The 15,971-nt window shown below is 40.6% G+C and overlaps 1 protein-coding gene across 1 annotated transcript in view; it reads right to left on the reverse strand.

Moving 5' to 3' along the window:
* Positions 1-15,971, reverse strand: part of NUP62CL (nucleoporin 62 C-terminal like) — a 99,810-nt gene that overhangs the window by 46,616 nt on the left and 37,223 nt on the right. Inside the window, exons 6-9 of the mRNA XM_053698936.1 lie at positions 7,410-7,487; positions 7,207-7,294; positions 5,373-5,517; positions 5,227-5,276 (exon numbers count right to left, since the gene is read on the reverse strand). Of these exons, the coding sequence (XP_053554911.1) occupies positions 5,227-5,276; positions 5,373-5,517; positions 7,207-7,294; positions 7,410-7,487 (361 nt within the window). The remainder of the gene's footprint in view (positions 1-5,226; positions 5,277-5,372; positions 5,518-7,206; positions 7,295-7,409; positions 7,488-15,971) is intronic.

Genomic DNA, 15,971 nt, shown 5'->3' on the forward strand with positions numbered 1-15,971 from the left:
TCCTTCATGCTGTTTTGATAGCAGCAGCAGGCTTCTTGGCCTGCTTACCCTTGTTCCAGCCTTGCATCGGTTTCCAAGCTGGTTTGGTTTGTGAAGCATTACCCTCTTGTCTAGAGGCTGCAGAGTTGGAGGCCGGTCCGTTCCTGAAATTGCGAAAGGAACGAAAATTAGACTTATTCTTGGCCTTGAAAGGCCTATCTTGTGGAAGGGCGTGGCCCTTACCCCCAGTGATGTCTGAGATAATCTCTTTCAATTCTGGCCCAAAAAGGGTTTTACCTTTGAAAGGGATATTAAGCAATTTTGTCTTGGAAGATACATCCGCTGACCAAGACTTTAGCCAGAGCGCTCTGCGCGCCACAATTGCAAACCCTGAATTTTTCGCCGCTAATCTAGCTAACTGCGAAAATAAAATCATCTAAAATAAAGGAATTAGCTAACTTAAGTGCGTGAATTCTGTCCATAACCTCCTCATACGGAGTCTCTCTACTAAGCGACTTTTCTAGTTCCTCGAACCAGAACCACGCTGCTGTAGTGACAGGAATAATGCACGAAATAGGTTGCAGGAGGTAACCTTGCTGTACAAAAATCTTTTTAAGCAAACCCTCCAATTTTTTATCCATAGGATCTTTGAAAGCACAATTATCCTCAATAGGAATAGTAGTGCGCTTGGCTAGTGTAGAAATTGCCCCCTCGACCTTAGGGACTGTCTGCCATAAGTCCTTTCTGGGGTCGACCATAGGAAATAATTTCTTAAATATAGGAGGGGGGACAAAAAGGTATGCAGGGCTTCTCCCACTCCTTATTCACTATGTCCGCCACCCGCTTGGGTATAGGAAAAGCGTCGGAGTGCATGGGAACTTCTAGGAACTTGTCCATCTTGCACAATTTTTCTGGAATGACCAGGTTGTCACAATCATCCAGAGTAGATAGCACCTCCTTAAGCAGTGCGCGGAGATGCTCTAATTTAAATTTAAATGTCACAACATAAGGTTCTGCCTGTTGAGAAATTCTACCTGAATCAGAAATTTCCCCATCTGACAAAACCTCCCTCATGGCCACTTCAGATTGGTGTGAGGGTATGACAGAGCAATTATCATCAGCGCCCTCCTGCTCTACAGTGTTTAAAACAGAGCAATCGCGCTTTCTCTGAAATGCAGGCATTTTGGATAAAATATTTGCTATGGAGTTATCCATTACTGCCGTCAATTGTTGCATAGTAACAAGCATTGGCGCGCTAGAAGTACTAGGGGTCTCCTGCGTGGGCAAAACTGGTGTAGACACAGAAGGAGATGATGTAGAACTATGTCTACTCCCTTCATCTGATGAATCATCTTGGGCAACTTTACTATCTGTGGCAGTACTGTCCTTACTTTGTTTGGACGCTATGGCACAATTATCACACAATTTTGAAGGGGGAGACACATTGGCTTCCATACATACAGAACATAGTTTATCTGAAGGCACAGACATGTTAAACAGGCTTAAACTTGTCAATAAAGTACAAAAAACCGTTTTAAAACAAAACCGTTACTGTCTCTTTAAATTTTAAACAGGGCACACTTTATTACTGAATATGTGAAAAACTATAAAGGAATTGTTCAAATTTAACCAAATTTTCACCACAGTGTCTTAAAGCATTCAAAGCATTGCACCCCAAATTTCAGACCTTTAACCCTTAAAATGAGGAAACCGGAGCCGGTTACAGTTTTAACCCCTCTACAGCCCCAGCTACAGCCTTTGCTGCGACTTTACCAAACCCAGGGGGGTATACGATACCAAATGAAGCCTTCTAGGAACCTTTTCAACTACTTTCAGACCCACACACATGCAGCTGCATGTCCTGCTCTCAAAAGTAACTGCGCAGTAATGGCGCGAAAATGAGGCTCTGCCTACTACAGAGAAGATGTTAATCTCAATTTTATTTGAACTATGTAAATATATTTAGCAGATAGAAGTATATTTGTTTTTGCAGCACAAATATAAGCTCATATTATTGCGAGATGTTTATCCCAATCTTATTAGAAGCTATGTAAGTATATTTGGCAGACAGAAGCATATACTAATATGCCATGAAAGAGTGGACTTAAGTGGTTGGATGTGCACCAAAATATCTTTTGTTGTTTTGTACTACAGAGAAGGCCCTTCCTGACTGGGAAGGTGTCTAAACCAGTGCCTGACGTAAAAAAACGTTCCCCAAAGTTTATAAAGTGTGAATTTCAACATCAAGCTGTATAAAATGCCCAAATAAAGCAATCGATCTAGCCCATAAAAGTGTCTACCAGTTTTATAGCCCATATTAAGCCCTTTATTCTGTTTGAGACTAAGAAAATGGCTTACCGGTCCCCATGAGGGGAAATGACAGCCTTCCAGCATTACACAGTCTTGTTAGAAATATGACTAGTCATACCTTAAGCAGAAAAGTCTGCCAACTGTTTCCCCCAACTGAAGTTATCTCATCTCAACAGTCCTATGTGGAAACAGCAAACGATTTTAGTTACTGCTGCTAAAATCATATTCCTCACACAAACAGAACTCTTCATCTTTTTCTGTTTCAGAGTAAATAGTACATACCAGCACTATTTTAAAATAACAAACTCTTGATAGTAGAATAAAAAACTACAACTAAACACCACATACTCTTCACCATCTCCGTGGAGATGCTGCTTGTTCAGCGGCAAAGAGAATGACTGGGTTGGGCGGATCCTAGGAGGGACTATATGGACAGCTTTTGCTGTGCTCTTTGCCATTTCCTGTTGGGGAAGAGAATATTCCCACAAGTTATGGATGACGCCGTGGACCGGACACACCAATGTTGGAGAAATATATTTTTTTAGAAGACATCCCAAAGTATTGATCTAGGCCCATTTTGATATATTTCATGCCACCATTTCACCGCCAAATGCGATCAAATAAAAAAAAAAAAGAGAGTCACTTTTTCACAAGCTTTAGGTTTCTCACAGAAATTATTTACAAACAACTTGTGCAATTATGGCACAAATGGTTGTAAATGCTTCTCTGGGATCCCCTTTGTTTAGAAATAGAAGACATATATGGCTTTGGCGTTGCTTTTTGGTAATTAGAAGGCCGCTAAATGCATTCTGCTTTAGTGTAGTAGACAACCCCAAGTATTGATCTAGGCCCATTTTGGTATATTTCATGCCACCATTTTTACCGCCAAATGCAAAAAAAAAATAAAAAATAAAAAAAAAAAAAAAGTCACTTTTTCACAAACGTTTTTACAAACTTTAGGTTTCAACCTGAAATTATTTACAAACAGCTTGTGCAGTTATGGCACAGATGGTTGTAAATGCTTCTCTGGGATCCCCTTAGTTCAGAAATAGCAGACATATATGGCTATGGAGTTGCTTTTTGGCAATTAGAAGGCCGCTATATGCAGCTGCGCGCCACACTTGTATTATGCCCAGCAGTGAAGGGGTTAATTAGGTAGCTTGTAGGGAGCTTGCAGGGTTTTAGCTTTAGTGTAGAGATCAGCCTCCCACCTGACACATCACACCCCACTGATCCCTCCCAAACAGCTCTCTTTCCTCCCCACAATTGTCCCCGCCATCTTAAGTACTGGCAGAAAGTCTGCCAGTACAAAAAAAAAAAAAAAAAAAAGGTATTTAAAAAAAACAAAAAAAAACACAAAACAAAAAAAACATTCTGCTGTGTAGGATCCTCCCTTAGCCCCCAACCTCCCTGATCCCCCCAAACAGCTCTCTAACCCTCCCCCTCTAACTTATTTGTGCCATCTTGGGTACTGGCAGCTGTCTGCCAGTACCCAGTTTACAATAAAAAAATAATTAATTCCCCTCCCCTATTTTTCTGTAGTGTAGCTTCCCCCCCCCTCCAAAAACAAACCCCCCACCCCCTCCCAGATCCCTTAGATCACAATTCCCTCCTCTCTCCCACTTTATTTGGCCAAATGTTCCATAGTGTAGCAGTTCCCACCCGCTCCCGCCCCGTGTACACAAATTCTGATTATATTGCAAACTACACAGGGGCAGAATTCACTGAATTTTATAAGAAAAGGGGAGGAACCTGGAAATCCCATAGATACCTTCTATAGAAAGTAACAAGACACTCTGAGATACAAAAATCTCACATGGGAGGAAAGGTAACTAGAAAACTCCTGGGTCAGATATATAAAGGCTTAGTTTGCATCAATTATAAATTAAACTGAAATGTTTTCACTGCAATTTAGCTTGCTTTTGTCCATACTTTTACTATATTATTACTTTTCTGTTCGTTAAAATAGGTGTATTGTGCATTTTGAGCAAACTTCACCTGCATACAGCTGGCGAGACAAATCAGTGAGACCAGCTTGTTTAAAATGCTTACAAAATTTCACAAGATTTGTGAGAGAGCTTCAGACATACATTGGGAAGTCCCCTGATTAGCCCAGGGAACTGCCCTATCCCTCCCACTTCCTGAAGCTGTCAGTTTTAGTACACAATGGAGCAAATAGAAGGAGCAATATAATGTGTAAAAGCTATATAGAAATATACAAAGTATGATCCTAATTTGTTAACACAGAAACTTTCAAAACATAATCAGAATTTGTGAAATCACTGCTAGATCTAAATATAAATGTATTACAATATAAATGAGAACGTGCAAAGCTTAAATGCAATAATACTTAAAGAACACAATCTGAAATGTATAGTAATATATAAAAAAAATGCAGTGTAGCATAACAAAACGCTCATATCATGCAGCGCTATATTGCACTGGGCTTGTCTCTGCTTCAAATACATAAATGATAGAGATCTCGCAGTGCTGGAGAGTTCTGCTCTTTTTCTTTTGAATATTCCTTAAGTTTAGCCCCTGTGAATTTTAAACTACAGTTTCTCTCCAAGCTTGATAATCTTTGAACATCAGGGTCTGAGGGTCTAAATGTCATTCCAAAAGTGGTGCCATTAAAAAAAAAAAAAAAAAAAAGTAATTGGAGGAGTCTTTTATCTATTTGAAAAGGGTGATGTTTGAGGTACTGGGCTTCTTTCCAACTCCCTACTGAAGCCTATATATGATTTTTAATAATGCTCATTGGATATATTCTTATTGTTTTCTTGTCATTGTATTAAATTACTTGAACACCCAGGTGTTAATGGCATATACAATTAAATCAGTGTGTAACATTTCAAATAACTGAAAACATTTCTCATAGCTAAAAAGAGAAGGGACCCACAGCCCTTACTAATCTTTTTGTTGTTCCAAATGATTTACCTTTTCTGATCCATTTTTACTTTCTCCATTTCTCTGTGTAACGTAGTAATCTGAAAAACAGAATATATGCAAGTAAGTAACATCATCCTACCCCACATCACTGCCACCCTCCACACCAACAGTAGCACTGGCTTTCCCTCACATACTCTTTCTCCATTATGGATCAGCATCCTGTCCCATGCGTTGACCTGTGTTGCTTGCTGCAAGAAATGTTTCTCTTGATCTTCCAGCTCCAAGCTCCACTTATTAATAAGATTCTCAAGCTGAGCATAGGTCATTGCAGGGGGTACACTAAGAGAGCAAGAAATGAACAAAAGAGAGAGAGAGAAAAAGGAAGAGTAATATTTTAGAAGGTATAAAATGGATGATGGTACAAGAAGCTGGGGGAAAGTTAAAGAAGTGTGTGCTCAAAAGATAGATAGGTAAATAATCCAGAAGTCTTTTACTGCACTGGTATTATCACATTTTGCCAGTAGCAATATTATGGGCTCAAATTAAAAAAAAAAGGTGTAGAAGTTTTACACTGATATATTCTGCAACATCAGGCAATCTCATACATCTGCTTCTCCATGATATATGTGGTTTAGGTGTTTTCATATAGGTACGGTTTAGGTATTTAGAATATTATATTTTTTTAAGAGGTGCAGCACAGAAATACCCAGCCTTTTTAAATAATTGTCAATGAGAATGGCAAAAGCTTGGAGCATCCCCATGCCTTTTTATTGAATTGCTGATACAGGCTTTAATTAGTCATAAAGCTGTGATTGTAGGGCTCTTTTCTACTCGCTGTTGACAATGGAGATAGTTACCTATTTTGTGAAAAATCTCAGCTCATTAATAGAACCGTACACCTTGCTACATTGTAGTATACTATACGCCTTTAATAGATATCTGTGGAGTAGAGAGGCAGTTTTGTTTGTGTTTTTTTTACTTATTTTAACTGTGGATTTTGTGTGTTGGCACTTTTTATTGATTATAAAATAAAAGTTATGTTTTATATTTCAGTAGCTCATTTCCCATGATATATGTGACCTTAAACCACACAAGCTTATTGTGAGAGTGTGCCAGATGGATGTTCTGTTCTTTTCTCTCTTTATTATTTGTGACTTTTGCATTCAGCATTGCCCCCTCTGGTTGTACATAGGTTCATTCCTTAGAGCAGGGTTCTTCAGACCACAGGTCGGGACCCACTACTGGGTGACAATACCATGTTTACTGGGTTGCGACATGTGTGTGAATTTTGTATGAGAGTGTGTGTCTGGTCTGTGTGTTGTATGAGAGTGTGACGGTGTGTGAATGTGTATGGTGTGTGTGTGTTGTATGAGAGTGTGTACGGTACAGTGTGTGATGTATGAGAGTGTGTATGGTGTGTGTGTTATTACCTTTTACAACACTTTCAAGTTTGACTACAATCAGGAGTAAAGTACGCACACATTTTAGTAGCTTTGCCAAAAATTGCAGCTCTCTTGTGTATTACTTCAGAAATTTTCAGACCAAGCATAAAAATAGAGTTGCTAAGGTATGTGGTATCATTGCACTGGGTCTTTGGTAAAAAAGTTTGAAGAATCCTGCCTTAGAGGATAAGTGGTATCTGGTAAATCTACTCTACAATCTTGACCTATGTTGACATTTATTTATCTGAATAGTCTGCAACAGAACAATAGCTATATAATATATTTTAAACACACACAAAAAAAAACCACACACAACACACCCCAACAAGCAACCCTGAATCAGTTCTTTTTTGATGCACAAAATATACCAGTTTAAATTTCTGTAAGTTCAGCACGTACAAAACTTCAGTTCTTCACCAAAACATTTACCCCAGTTTCACTCACATCTGAGCATCCCTACTTATATATTTTATTCAATTAAAAATACATGTGATGATCATAGACATTTCAAAAAATGTACGGCACAACACATAAAACCAAACTATGTATGTTCATGCACAATTTTACGAAAAAAGATGTTACTCACCTGGCAGCACTAGGCACTGTTAACCCAACTCCTACACTCTGAATCCCCACAGCACTCACACCGGCGAGGGGCTTCCCACCTAGAGACGCTAAGGAAATATTAAAAAAAAGCTAAGGTAAAACCAAAATGGTTGTGCACAGGCATCAAACATGGAGGAAAGCATTGCAGAAAACCATAGAGTTACTGTGCTCTTCATTACTTACTGCTCATGGTGCCTACTGGAGCTGCACTGCTTGCTGGGGTCTTTAGCCCAAATCCCAGACCTGTGCCAGAGGATCCCACTAAATTTAGGGAAACAAAAAGGTCATGGTTTGCTAAATTATAGAAGGTCAAAAAGTAAAAAATAAATCAGGGTTGCAATAACCAGCATGTCAGAGCTCCACCTGCACCTCATATGTAGACAGTGGCATTGCCCAACTCTTGTATACAACCATACTGCTAAGTACCATTATGATGAATGTTTTCACATGTTACATGACAGCTGTGATTGTATGTGTGCATTAGAACTACAAATCACATGCAACAGTAATGATGCCCATCCTACACACAATACATCTGGTGGTCTCTAGCCAAAACTCCCACAGTCACTAGCTGGTACACTGTATAGTGTATATAGCAATATAAACTAATGGCTGGGGCACAGTGTGTAAGAATGGATAACTACTGCTGGCTAATAAATTGAAGATTAATACAGGAGAGAGCAGCCCTGAAAGTGAGAAGATATATCTTTTTTTATTTAACCCACTGGCTGCCAAAGAGTGTGCTGTGCAGCCATCTCTAGCAGCCACTTAAAGTGAATGTAAAGTTTCATCAAGTAGTGCCCAGTTTTTAAAAATACTATTAAAAACAGGGGCACTTTCATTGATGAAACTTTACATTGCACCATATTTGTAGAAATACCTCTTCGTCTTGAAAGCCAGATCGCTGATGATGTCGCTTCCCCCGCCTGTCGCAAGACTCTTCCTATGTTAGAAATTACGATTCCGGCCTTCCTCCAATCACAGCGTTGCTTTAGGCAATGCTTCCCCCGGGGGGAAACCGTGATTGGAGGATGCCGGAATCGTCATTGCTGATGTAGGAAGAGGCTTGCGATGGGCTGGAGCGGCTTTCAAGACGAAGAGGTAAGTATTTCTACAAATATGGTGCAATGTAAAGTTTCATCAACGAAAGTGCTCCTGTTTTTAATAGTATTTTTAAAAACCGGGCACTACTTGATGAAACTTTACATTCACTTTAAGCACGTTGCCTATCACTTTTGAGGCCTTATAACCTTTTTTAAAAATACAAATTTTATACATTTTAAGTAACCAAAATGTTAAAGAGTGATATGAAATACTACTGGTTGGACACATTAAAATAATTTTGCTTAATAAAAGCTTAAGAACTAATAGTTAAACTAACAAGCATTTCATGTTTGTGCACAAATCTTTAAAACATAGTTGTTCATTGGCTGTTATGCTGCCGTTTGAAAATATAAAAATAAACATTGAACACAAGATCCACCAGACCATCACCGCTCCTTACTCTACGTAATGGACATGAAATACACAACTAAAGACTGACTCATAACACCAGTGGACAAGAGAGGGCTGTGTCTTGTGGCACAATGGCATCTGGGCAGGAGTGACACTGGATGCATTAGCAGCTGGGGCAGGAGTGGCAATTGGAGGAACTCTGTCACTTCTACTTTTGTTTAGTACAACTGCCGAAAAATGTATGTCTCACTGCAGACTGTTTTTTTGACCTGTGCACTGAAGCAGACTTGCTATGGCCTATAACACGATTTCAAGACAGCACCACAGTTCTTATTTGTCTGTCTCATAGACCTACTTCTGCCCTTCAGGCAATGTATGCAGTCTCCGTTGCTGTTGGTGGGCTGCAGGCATCTGTCTTTATATTAACGGAGAACGATTATGCTCCATTATCATATGAAGGCTGATTGCCAAATTGTTACAGACAGTGAAATAGTCTGTGTCACTGTCTGTAGCAATCATTGTTGGTGCCGGTGGGAGGTGTGGTTACCCTATGCTGCAGAAAATAATGTTAATGGAAGAGGGAGGGAGGGATGGGACACTACACTACGAAAAAAGGAAAATCAGAGTGAGGGGGCACCCTACAAAACATTGGTAGGGAGGGGAACACCGTCACTACAAAATAAAAAAATAAAAAGGATACATAGTTAAATTAGACAAAAAAAATAAAAAAATACAACAAACTGAGTACTGTCAGACATAAAAGTAATTACCTAAAAGCGATAGCAAAACCATGCATGTCTGCTATTTCTGAACAAAAAGGATCACAGAGAAGCTTATACAACCATTCGTGTTATGACTGCACAAGTGGTATGTAAATAATTTCAGTGAGAAGCCCAAAGTTTTTGAAAAGTTAAAGTCGTGTGTTTTTTTTTTTTTAATATGATCACATTTGGTGGCATAATTGTGGCAAGAAACATACCAAAATGGGTCTAGATCAATACCTTGTGTTGTCTACTTAAAAACATAATTTATGTAAGAACTTACCTAATAAATTAATTTCTTTCATAGTAGCAAGAGTCCATGAGCTAGTGACGTATGGGATATACATTCCTACCTAAAGGGGGCAAAGTTTCCCAAACCTCAAAATACCTATAAATACACCTCCCACCTCACTCATACTTCAGTTTAACATATAGCCAAAAAGTGAGGTGTATAAAAAGGAGTAAAAAGCATACAAAAAGAGGAACTGGAAAAAATAATGTGCTTTATACAAAAAAATCATAACCACAAAAAATATGGTGGGTCTTATGGACTCTTGCCACTATGAAAGAAATGAATTTATCAGGTAAGTTCTTACATAAATTATGTTTTCTTTCATGTAAGTGGCAAGAGTCCATGAGCTAGTGACGTATGGGATATAATACCCAAGATGTGGAAGTCCGAGTCACTAGAGAGGAAGGGAAAAAAATAAAAACATCTATTTCCAATGAGAAATTAAATCCCAAAAATAAATGTTTTCTTAAAAATTTAAAAAAAAAACTCAAATCAAAAGGCATTAGACTCAAGCTCAAACAACTGCCTGAAAAACCTTTCCACCAAAGGCTGCTTCCTAAGAAGCAAACACATAAAAAAAGGTAAAATTAGAAAAAAGTATGCAAAGAAGACCAAGTTGCTGCTTTGCAGATTTGATTAACTGAAGCGTCATTCTTAAGAACCTAAGAAGTGGCAACTGATCTAGTAGAGCTGTAATTCTCTAAGCTTTGTGAATTAAAAATCTCAACCAAAAAAATCAGAGAAATAACAGAGGCTTTCTGACCTTTCCTGGTGTCAGAAAAAATAACAAATAGACTAGAAGTCTTTCTGAAATCTTAAAGGGACACTGAACCCAATATTTTTCTTTCGTGATTCAGATAGAGTATGACATTTTAAGCAACTTTCTAATTTACTCCTACTATCAAATTTTCTTTATTCTCTTGGTATCTTTATTTGAAATGCAAGAATGTAAGTTTAGATGCCGGCCCATTTTTGGTAAACAACCTGGGTTGTCCTTGCCGATTGGTGGATAAATTCATCCACCAATAAAAAAGTGCTGTCCAGAGTTCTGAACCATGAAAAAAAGCTTAGATGCCTTCTTTTTCAAATAAAGATAGCAAGAGAACGAAGAAAAATTGATAATAGGAGTAAATTAGAAAGTTGCTTAAAATTGCATGCTCTATCTGAATCACGAAAGAAAAAAATTGGTTTCAGTGTCCCTTTAAGTAGCCTCAACATAATATTTCAAAGCTCTTACCACATCCAAAGAATGTAAAGACCCTTCAAGAGAATTCTTAAAATTAGGACACAAAAAAGGAACAACAATTTCCTTATTGATGTTAGAATTCACAACAAGAAATCTGCAAAACAGCTTTATCTTGATGAAAACTAATCAAGCAGAAGAGATAGCCAAAAGAAATAACACTTTTCAAAAAAGTAATTTAAAGTCTGGAAAATGCAAAGACTCAAAAGGAGGAGCCTGTAAAATTTTCAAAACCAAAATTGAGACTCGAGCAGAAATTTGTCCTTTCAAAGAATTTGCAAACAAAACGTTTATCCAAACCATCCTGAAGAAACTCTAAAATACTAGGAATTCTAAAAGAATGCCAAGAATAATCATGAAATATAGGTTTTCCAAACCCGAAAATAAATTCTCCTAGAAACAGACTGACGAGCCTGTATCATAGTGCTAACAACTGAGAGAAACCTTTATGACTAAACACTTAAGCGTTCAATTTCCATGCCTTCAAAATTAGAGATTTGAGATCCTGATGCAAAAAACAGCCCCTGAAACAGAAGGTCTGGCCTTAAAGGAAGTAACCAAGGCTGGCAACTGGACCTCCTGACAAGTTCCGCAAAACCTGAGAGACCAAGCTGGTGCTATCAGAAACACATTAGATCGTTCCATTATGATCTTGGAGATCACCCTTGGAAAAAGAACCAGAGGCGGAAAAAAGTAAGCAGGTTGGTGAAAACTAAGAAACTGCTAGAGCATCCACCATTTCCGCCTGAGGACTTGGACCTGAAAAAGGTATCTGGAAAGCTTCTTGTTTAGACGAGAGACCATCAGATCTATTTCTGGAAGACCCCACATTTGAACAAGATGAAAAAAACATCTGGATGGAGAGCACTCCCCCAGATATAAAAAGTCTGACGGCTGTGATAATCCCCTTCCCAATTGTCTATACCGGAGCTATGAATCGCAGAAATTTAGATAAGAGTTGGATTCTGCCCAAGAAAGTATCCGAGATACTTCCTCCATAACTGAAGGACTGAGAGTCCCTCCTTGATGATTGACAAATGCCAATGTTGTGATATTGTCTGTTTAAAAAACAAATGTAAAAGTTGTCTCTTCAATAGAGGCCACGCCTGAAGAGCCCTGAAAAACTTAAAATTATGCTTACCTGATAATTTTCTTTTCTTCAGATGGAAAGAGTCCACAGCTGCATTCATTACTTTTGGGAAATAAGAACCTGGCCACCAGGAGGAGGCAACGACACCCCAGCCAAAGGCTTAAATTATCCTCCCACTTCCCTCATCCCCCAGTCATTCTGCAGAGGAACAAGGAACAGTAGAAGAAATGCCAGGGTGAAATAGTGCCAGTTTTTCTTCAGAAATGGAAAGAGTCCACAGCTGCATTCATTACTTTTGGGGAAACAATACCCAAGTTATAGAGGACACAATGCAAAAACGGGAGGGTACAATAGGCCTATTCTGAGGGCACCAGTCCTGAAAAAAAACACAACCCAACCAAGCCCCGCTTCGTCGGAGCGAGGCAAAAAAAAACAAAAAAAACTAGAAGGAAAAAGGACCCAAGGACACTGACCCGCAGATAATATGAAGGCCTAACTAGAGACTGCAAAGCAGACTCACTGAGCCAACACTCCTCCAGGAGAACCGTCGCCAAGCAGTCGGTCCCCACACAACCCTTACTAGTACAGTACCAAAATCCCCATAAGGGAGAGGACAAGGGTGAACCAAAGGGATACCCAAAAGGTACAGCAAAATCCAATAAAGGGAAAGCCTGCATCAAAAGAAGGCCAAGTCCACAGAGACCCAATTGGATTCGGAGAACAAGGGGAGACGACGCAAACTCAGAAGATAAACATCTGAGTCCAGTAACACGCTATGTAAGGAAAAAGCGGCCGAACAAACTAGCAGATTGCCCAACCTTCAAGGCAGAGGACACACTCCAGGCAATCTAGGCCGCCAGACCTACTCACAGATCTCAAAGGGGAAGAGGCACAGAACCTCTAACAAAAAGGTCCACTGGCAGCTCCAAGACCTGAGGATAAACAACAGATCTCTGATCCTACACCTAGCCGGACCAGCCCAAGCAATGGCAGATCTGAAAACAAGGGAACAGAAAGGAACCCCAAGACCGGCCCCCAAAAGGGCAGAAGAATGGACACAGCCACTTCAACCTAAAGACAATCAAGCAGGCGTTAGACCCAAAGAGATCTAGCAAAGCCACCCGACTAAGTCTCAATGCGGAGCCAACAGCTCCCCAGATGGAAAGGAACAACTCAAAGAGCAGCCCAATCCCCGAACCAGATAAAACATCTGTTCCAACCTCCTGAACACAGGAAATGCCCCTAAAAAAGGAACCACAACGAGCCCCCTGAAGAGAAGAGCATCGATAAATACCTGCCCATAAGACAGGAAGTCGTATGAAGAACAGAGAGGACACGAGGCCACTGACTAACGGAAAGAACCCCTGGTATGTGTGCCATTGTGCTATCACACATACCAGGCGCAAAAGTGACAGCTGAGCAACTGCAAACCTTCCGTTTGCTAGACAGGAAAGCCCACCATCAGGTCACCTTAGTTGGCTGTCCCAAGGGAACCGTATCGTCCGGCACAAGACAAGCCCCAAGGAGCCCCGGCTCTCAGTAAATCTGGCCAAGTTGTAAAACCAGAACAGCCAGAACAAAGGTTAAGCCCAAGTACCCCGGAAACTGGAACCTCCAGGCTAGTCCTAGGATCATAAGGTCCGGTAACAACCCACAGCGGGATCCATAAAGAGAAAATGCTGAGTAAAACCCTTGACAAAGATCAGGACAAGAAGCCCGGGCCCCACAAATGTTTAGATTAAACAATCTTCCAGGAACATAAATCCCCGTCTGATATAAAAAAAACAGACCTCCCAGGGAAAAATCCAGAATAACCCGGAAAACAAGAGAAAGAAGGCCTTGCACGTCCCGACCCAAAGGGAAGAGACCACCCCTTGCAGGAGCCCAACACTCCAAAGAGCCAAGACCATAAAAGGATACTAGAGCTAACAGACGTCCAAGCAACATTAACATGATTGTGCTTGAAAAACGCAGCTAATCCCCCTTAAGGGACACAAGGCGCTGCTCATTTTATCAACCTCGAAAGGAAGAAAGCCGAGTAGACCTCGCCGGGGATCTATCTAGCAACCCTGGGTTTGCTACAGTACAGAGTAGCCACAGAGCATTAGTATGCTGAGCTAGCTGTCCAGCTAGCCACGAGCTCCATACACAAGGGGAACAGTAAGGACAAGTCAACCGAACAGAGCAACATCAAGCCTCCACATCACCTTAGATTCAAAATCAGAGGACAGTAAAACATGGGCTTAGATGCCACCTAAATGGTAATACTCGAACCCTATGAGTGGTAAACTACTAGGACCTCTTCTATCCCAAGAAGGAGATGCAGAGCATTCCCAACACCAGGGAAGGACCCCTAACCAGAGCCCAAAAAGACCTAACTAACTCCCAAAGGGAATCCAAGTCCCCCGAAGGTGACCCATCCACAAGGAGAAACGTACAAAGTCCAAGAAAATCTCAATGAAGAAGAGAACCACTAAAGGTCCAAAAAGGACAATTTCCTAAAGACACACCGCCCCGACCGGCGGAAAAGAAGCACTACACCCTCTAATTTTCCCACCACGTGGGAAGGAATACTCTAGGTTCCGAGGGTATCGGAAGCAACAGATTGATGCAGCAAAATTCACTGACCCAGTCACCAGAGAGATGGCTATTTAGGACAAACAATCCCGAGAGCTGCAAGGACCCGCAAGTCCTCTTGAGAATGTTTAGCTGAAACTTGTAAAACAAATAAGAAACATAAATAATGTTGAAAGCACTCGGCACCCCAACCTGACCAGCAAGGTATAATAGGCACTGTGTGTCTGAATAAGCCGTGAGACAGAAGATCTGAACCCAAGCAGGACCAGCCTGCAACCAGGGTCATAAATGCCAAGCTGGCTAAATCCGCCCTCAGAGAGGGAGGAAGAAAAAACAGACAAACATGGGACTAACGTGTCCCGAACAACTTCCGTAGAAGCAAACAGCAAATATCTATCCCAGAGAAAGTTCTTGCAGGAAACCTAGTATAAAAAATAAAATTCATCCTAACCGGATAAAATAAAAATGACAGGCAACATGAAGGTTAACACCCAAGAAGAACAGAAAGATCCGCAGGACCAGCCTGTTCTTCCAACAAAACTGGGAAGGATCTCGATAACAAGACTTAAAGGAGATTACTTCCTCCACCCATGTCTAACGAGGTGAGCCATTTGAATGAGGAGACAGACGATTCCCATAAACGAGAAAGGTAGGGTCCCCAAACAGCTCAAAAACATGTCTGAGTAGAACACGAATGCGAGCCAGCCGGTAACGAAAGGCACAACACTCAGGAACAGTTACACCCGCAGGGAACTGCACATGCCCTCCTGTGGCCGAGAGACCTGGGGCAATCTGGCACAAACACAATCGCAAATAAAGATCTGGACTTTGTAGACGTGCAAGCGCCAAAAATGTAAAAGCAAACCTCCGGGGAGGGGGGAACAATCCACCCTCCAAGGAGGAAAAAACATAACCTGGGTTACCCGCATGTGTAGTAGTAGGGAGCGGTAGGGAACTCGCCTCCCGGAGGACAGGGCCCCCCAAGGTGGATGGCTCAGCAGTCTCTTGAATCCCAGAGCCAGAGGAATAAGCCGCTCTAGAACGGCCTAAAGAACAGACTCTTACAAAACATTTTAGATCCAGAATGCGTCTGAACAAATTTTTTCTTTAGGACAATGAATAGATTTGAATAGAAACCCAAACTCCATTCTTGCAGAGGAACTGGAACCCCTGAAAACTCTAAATCTGAAACACATTTCAGAAAAACCTGAGCTTTCACAGGGTTTGTTATAACATGGAATAAATATTTCCATGGGAGGTTTTTATTCTGAAACCTAATCGATACCCCTGAGAAAACAATATTCTGAATCCACTGATTTGAACAGAA

This window comes from Bombina bombina, chromosome 1, assembly GCF_027579735.1.
Source record: "Bombina bombina isolate aBomBom1 chromosome 1, aBomBom1.pri, whole genome shotgun sequence".
Lineage (NCBI taxonomy): Eukaryota > Metazoa > Chordata > Amphibia > Anura > Bombinatoridae > Bombina > Bombina bombina.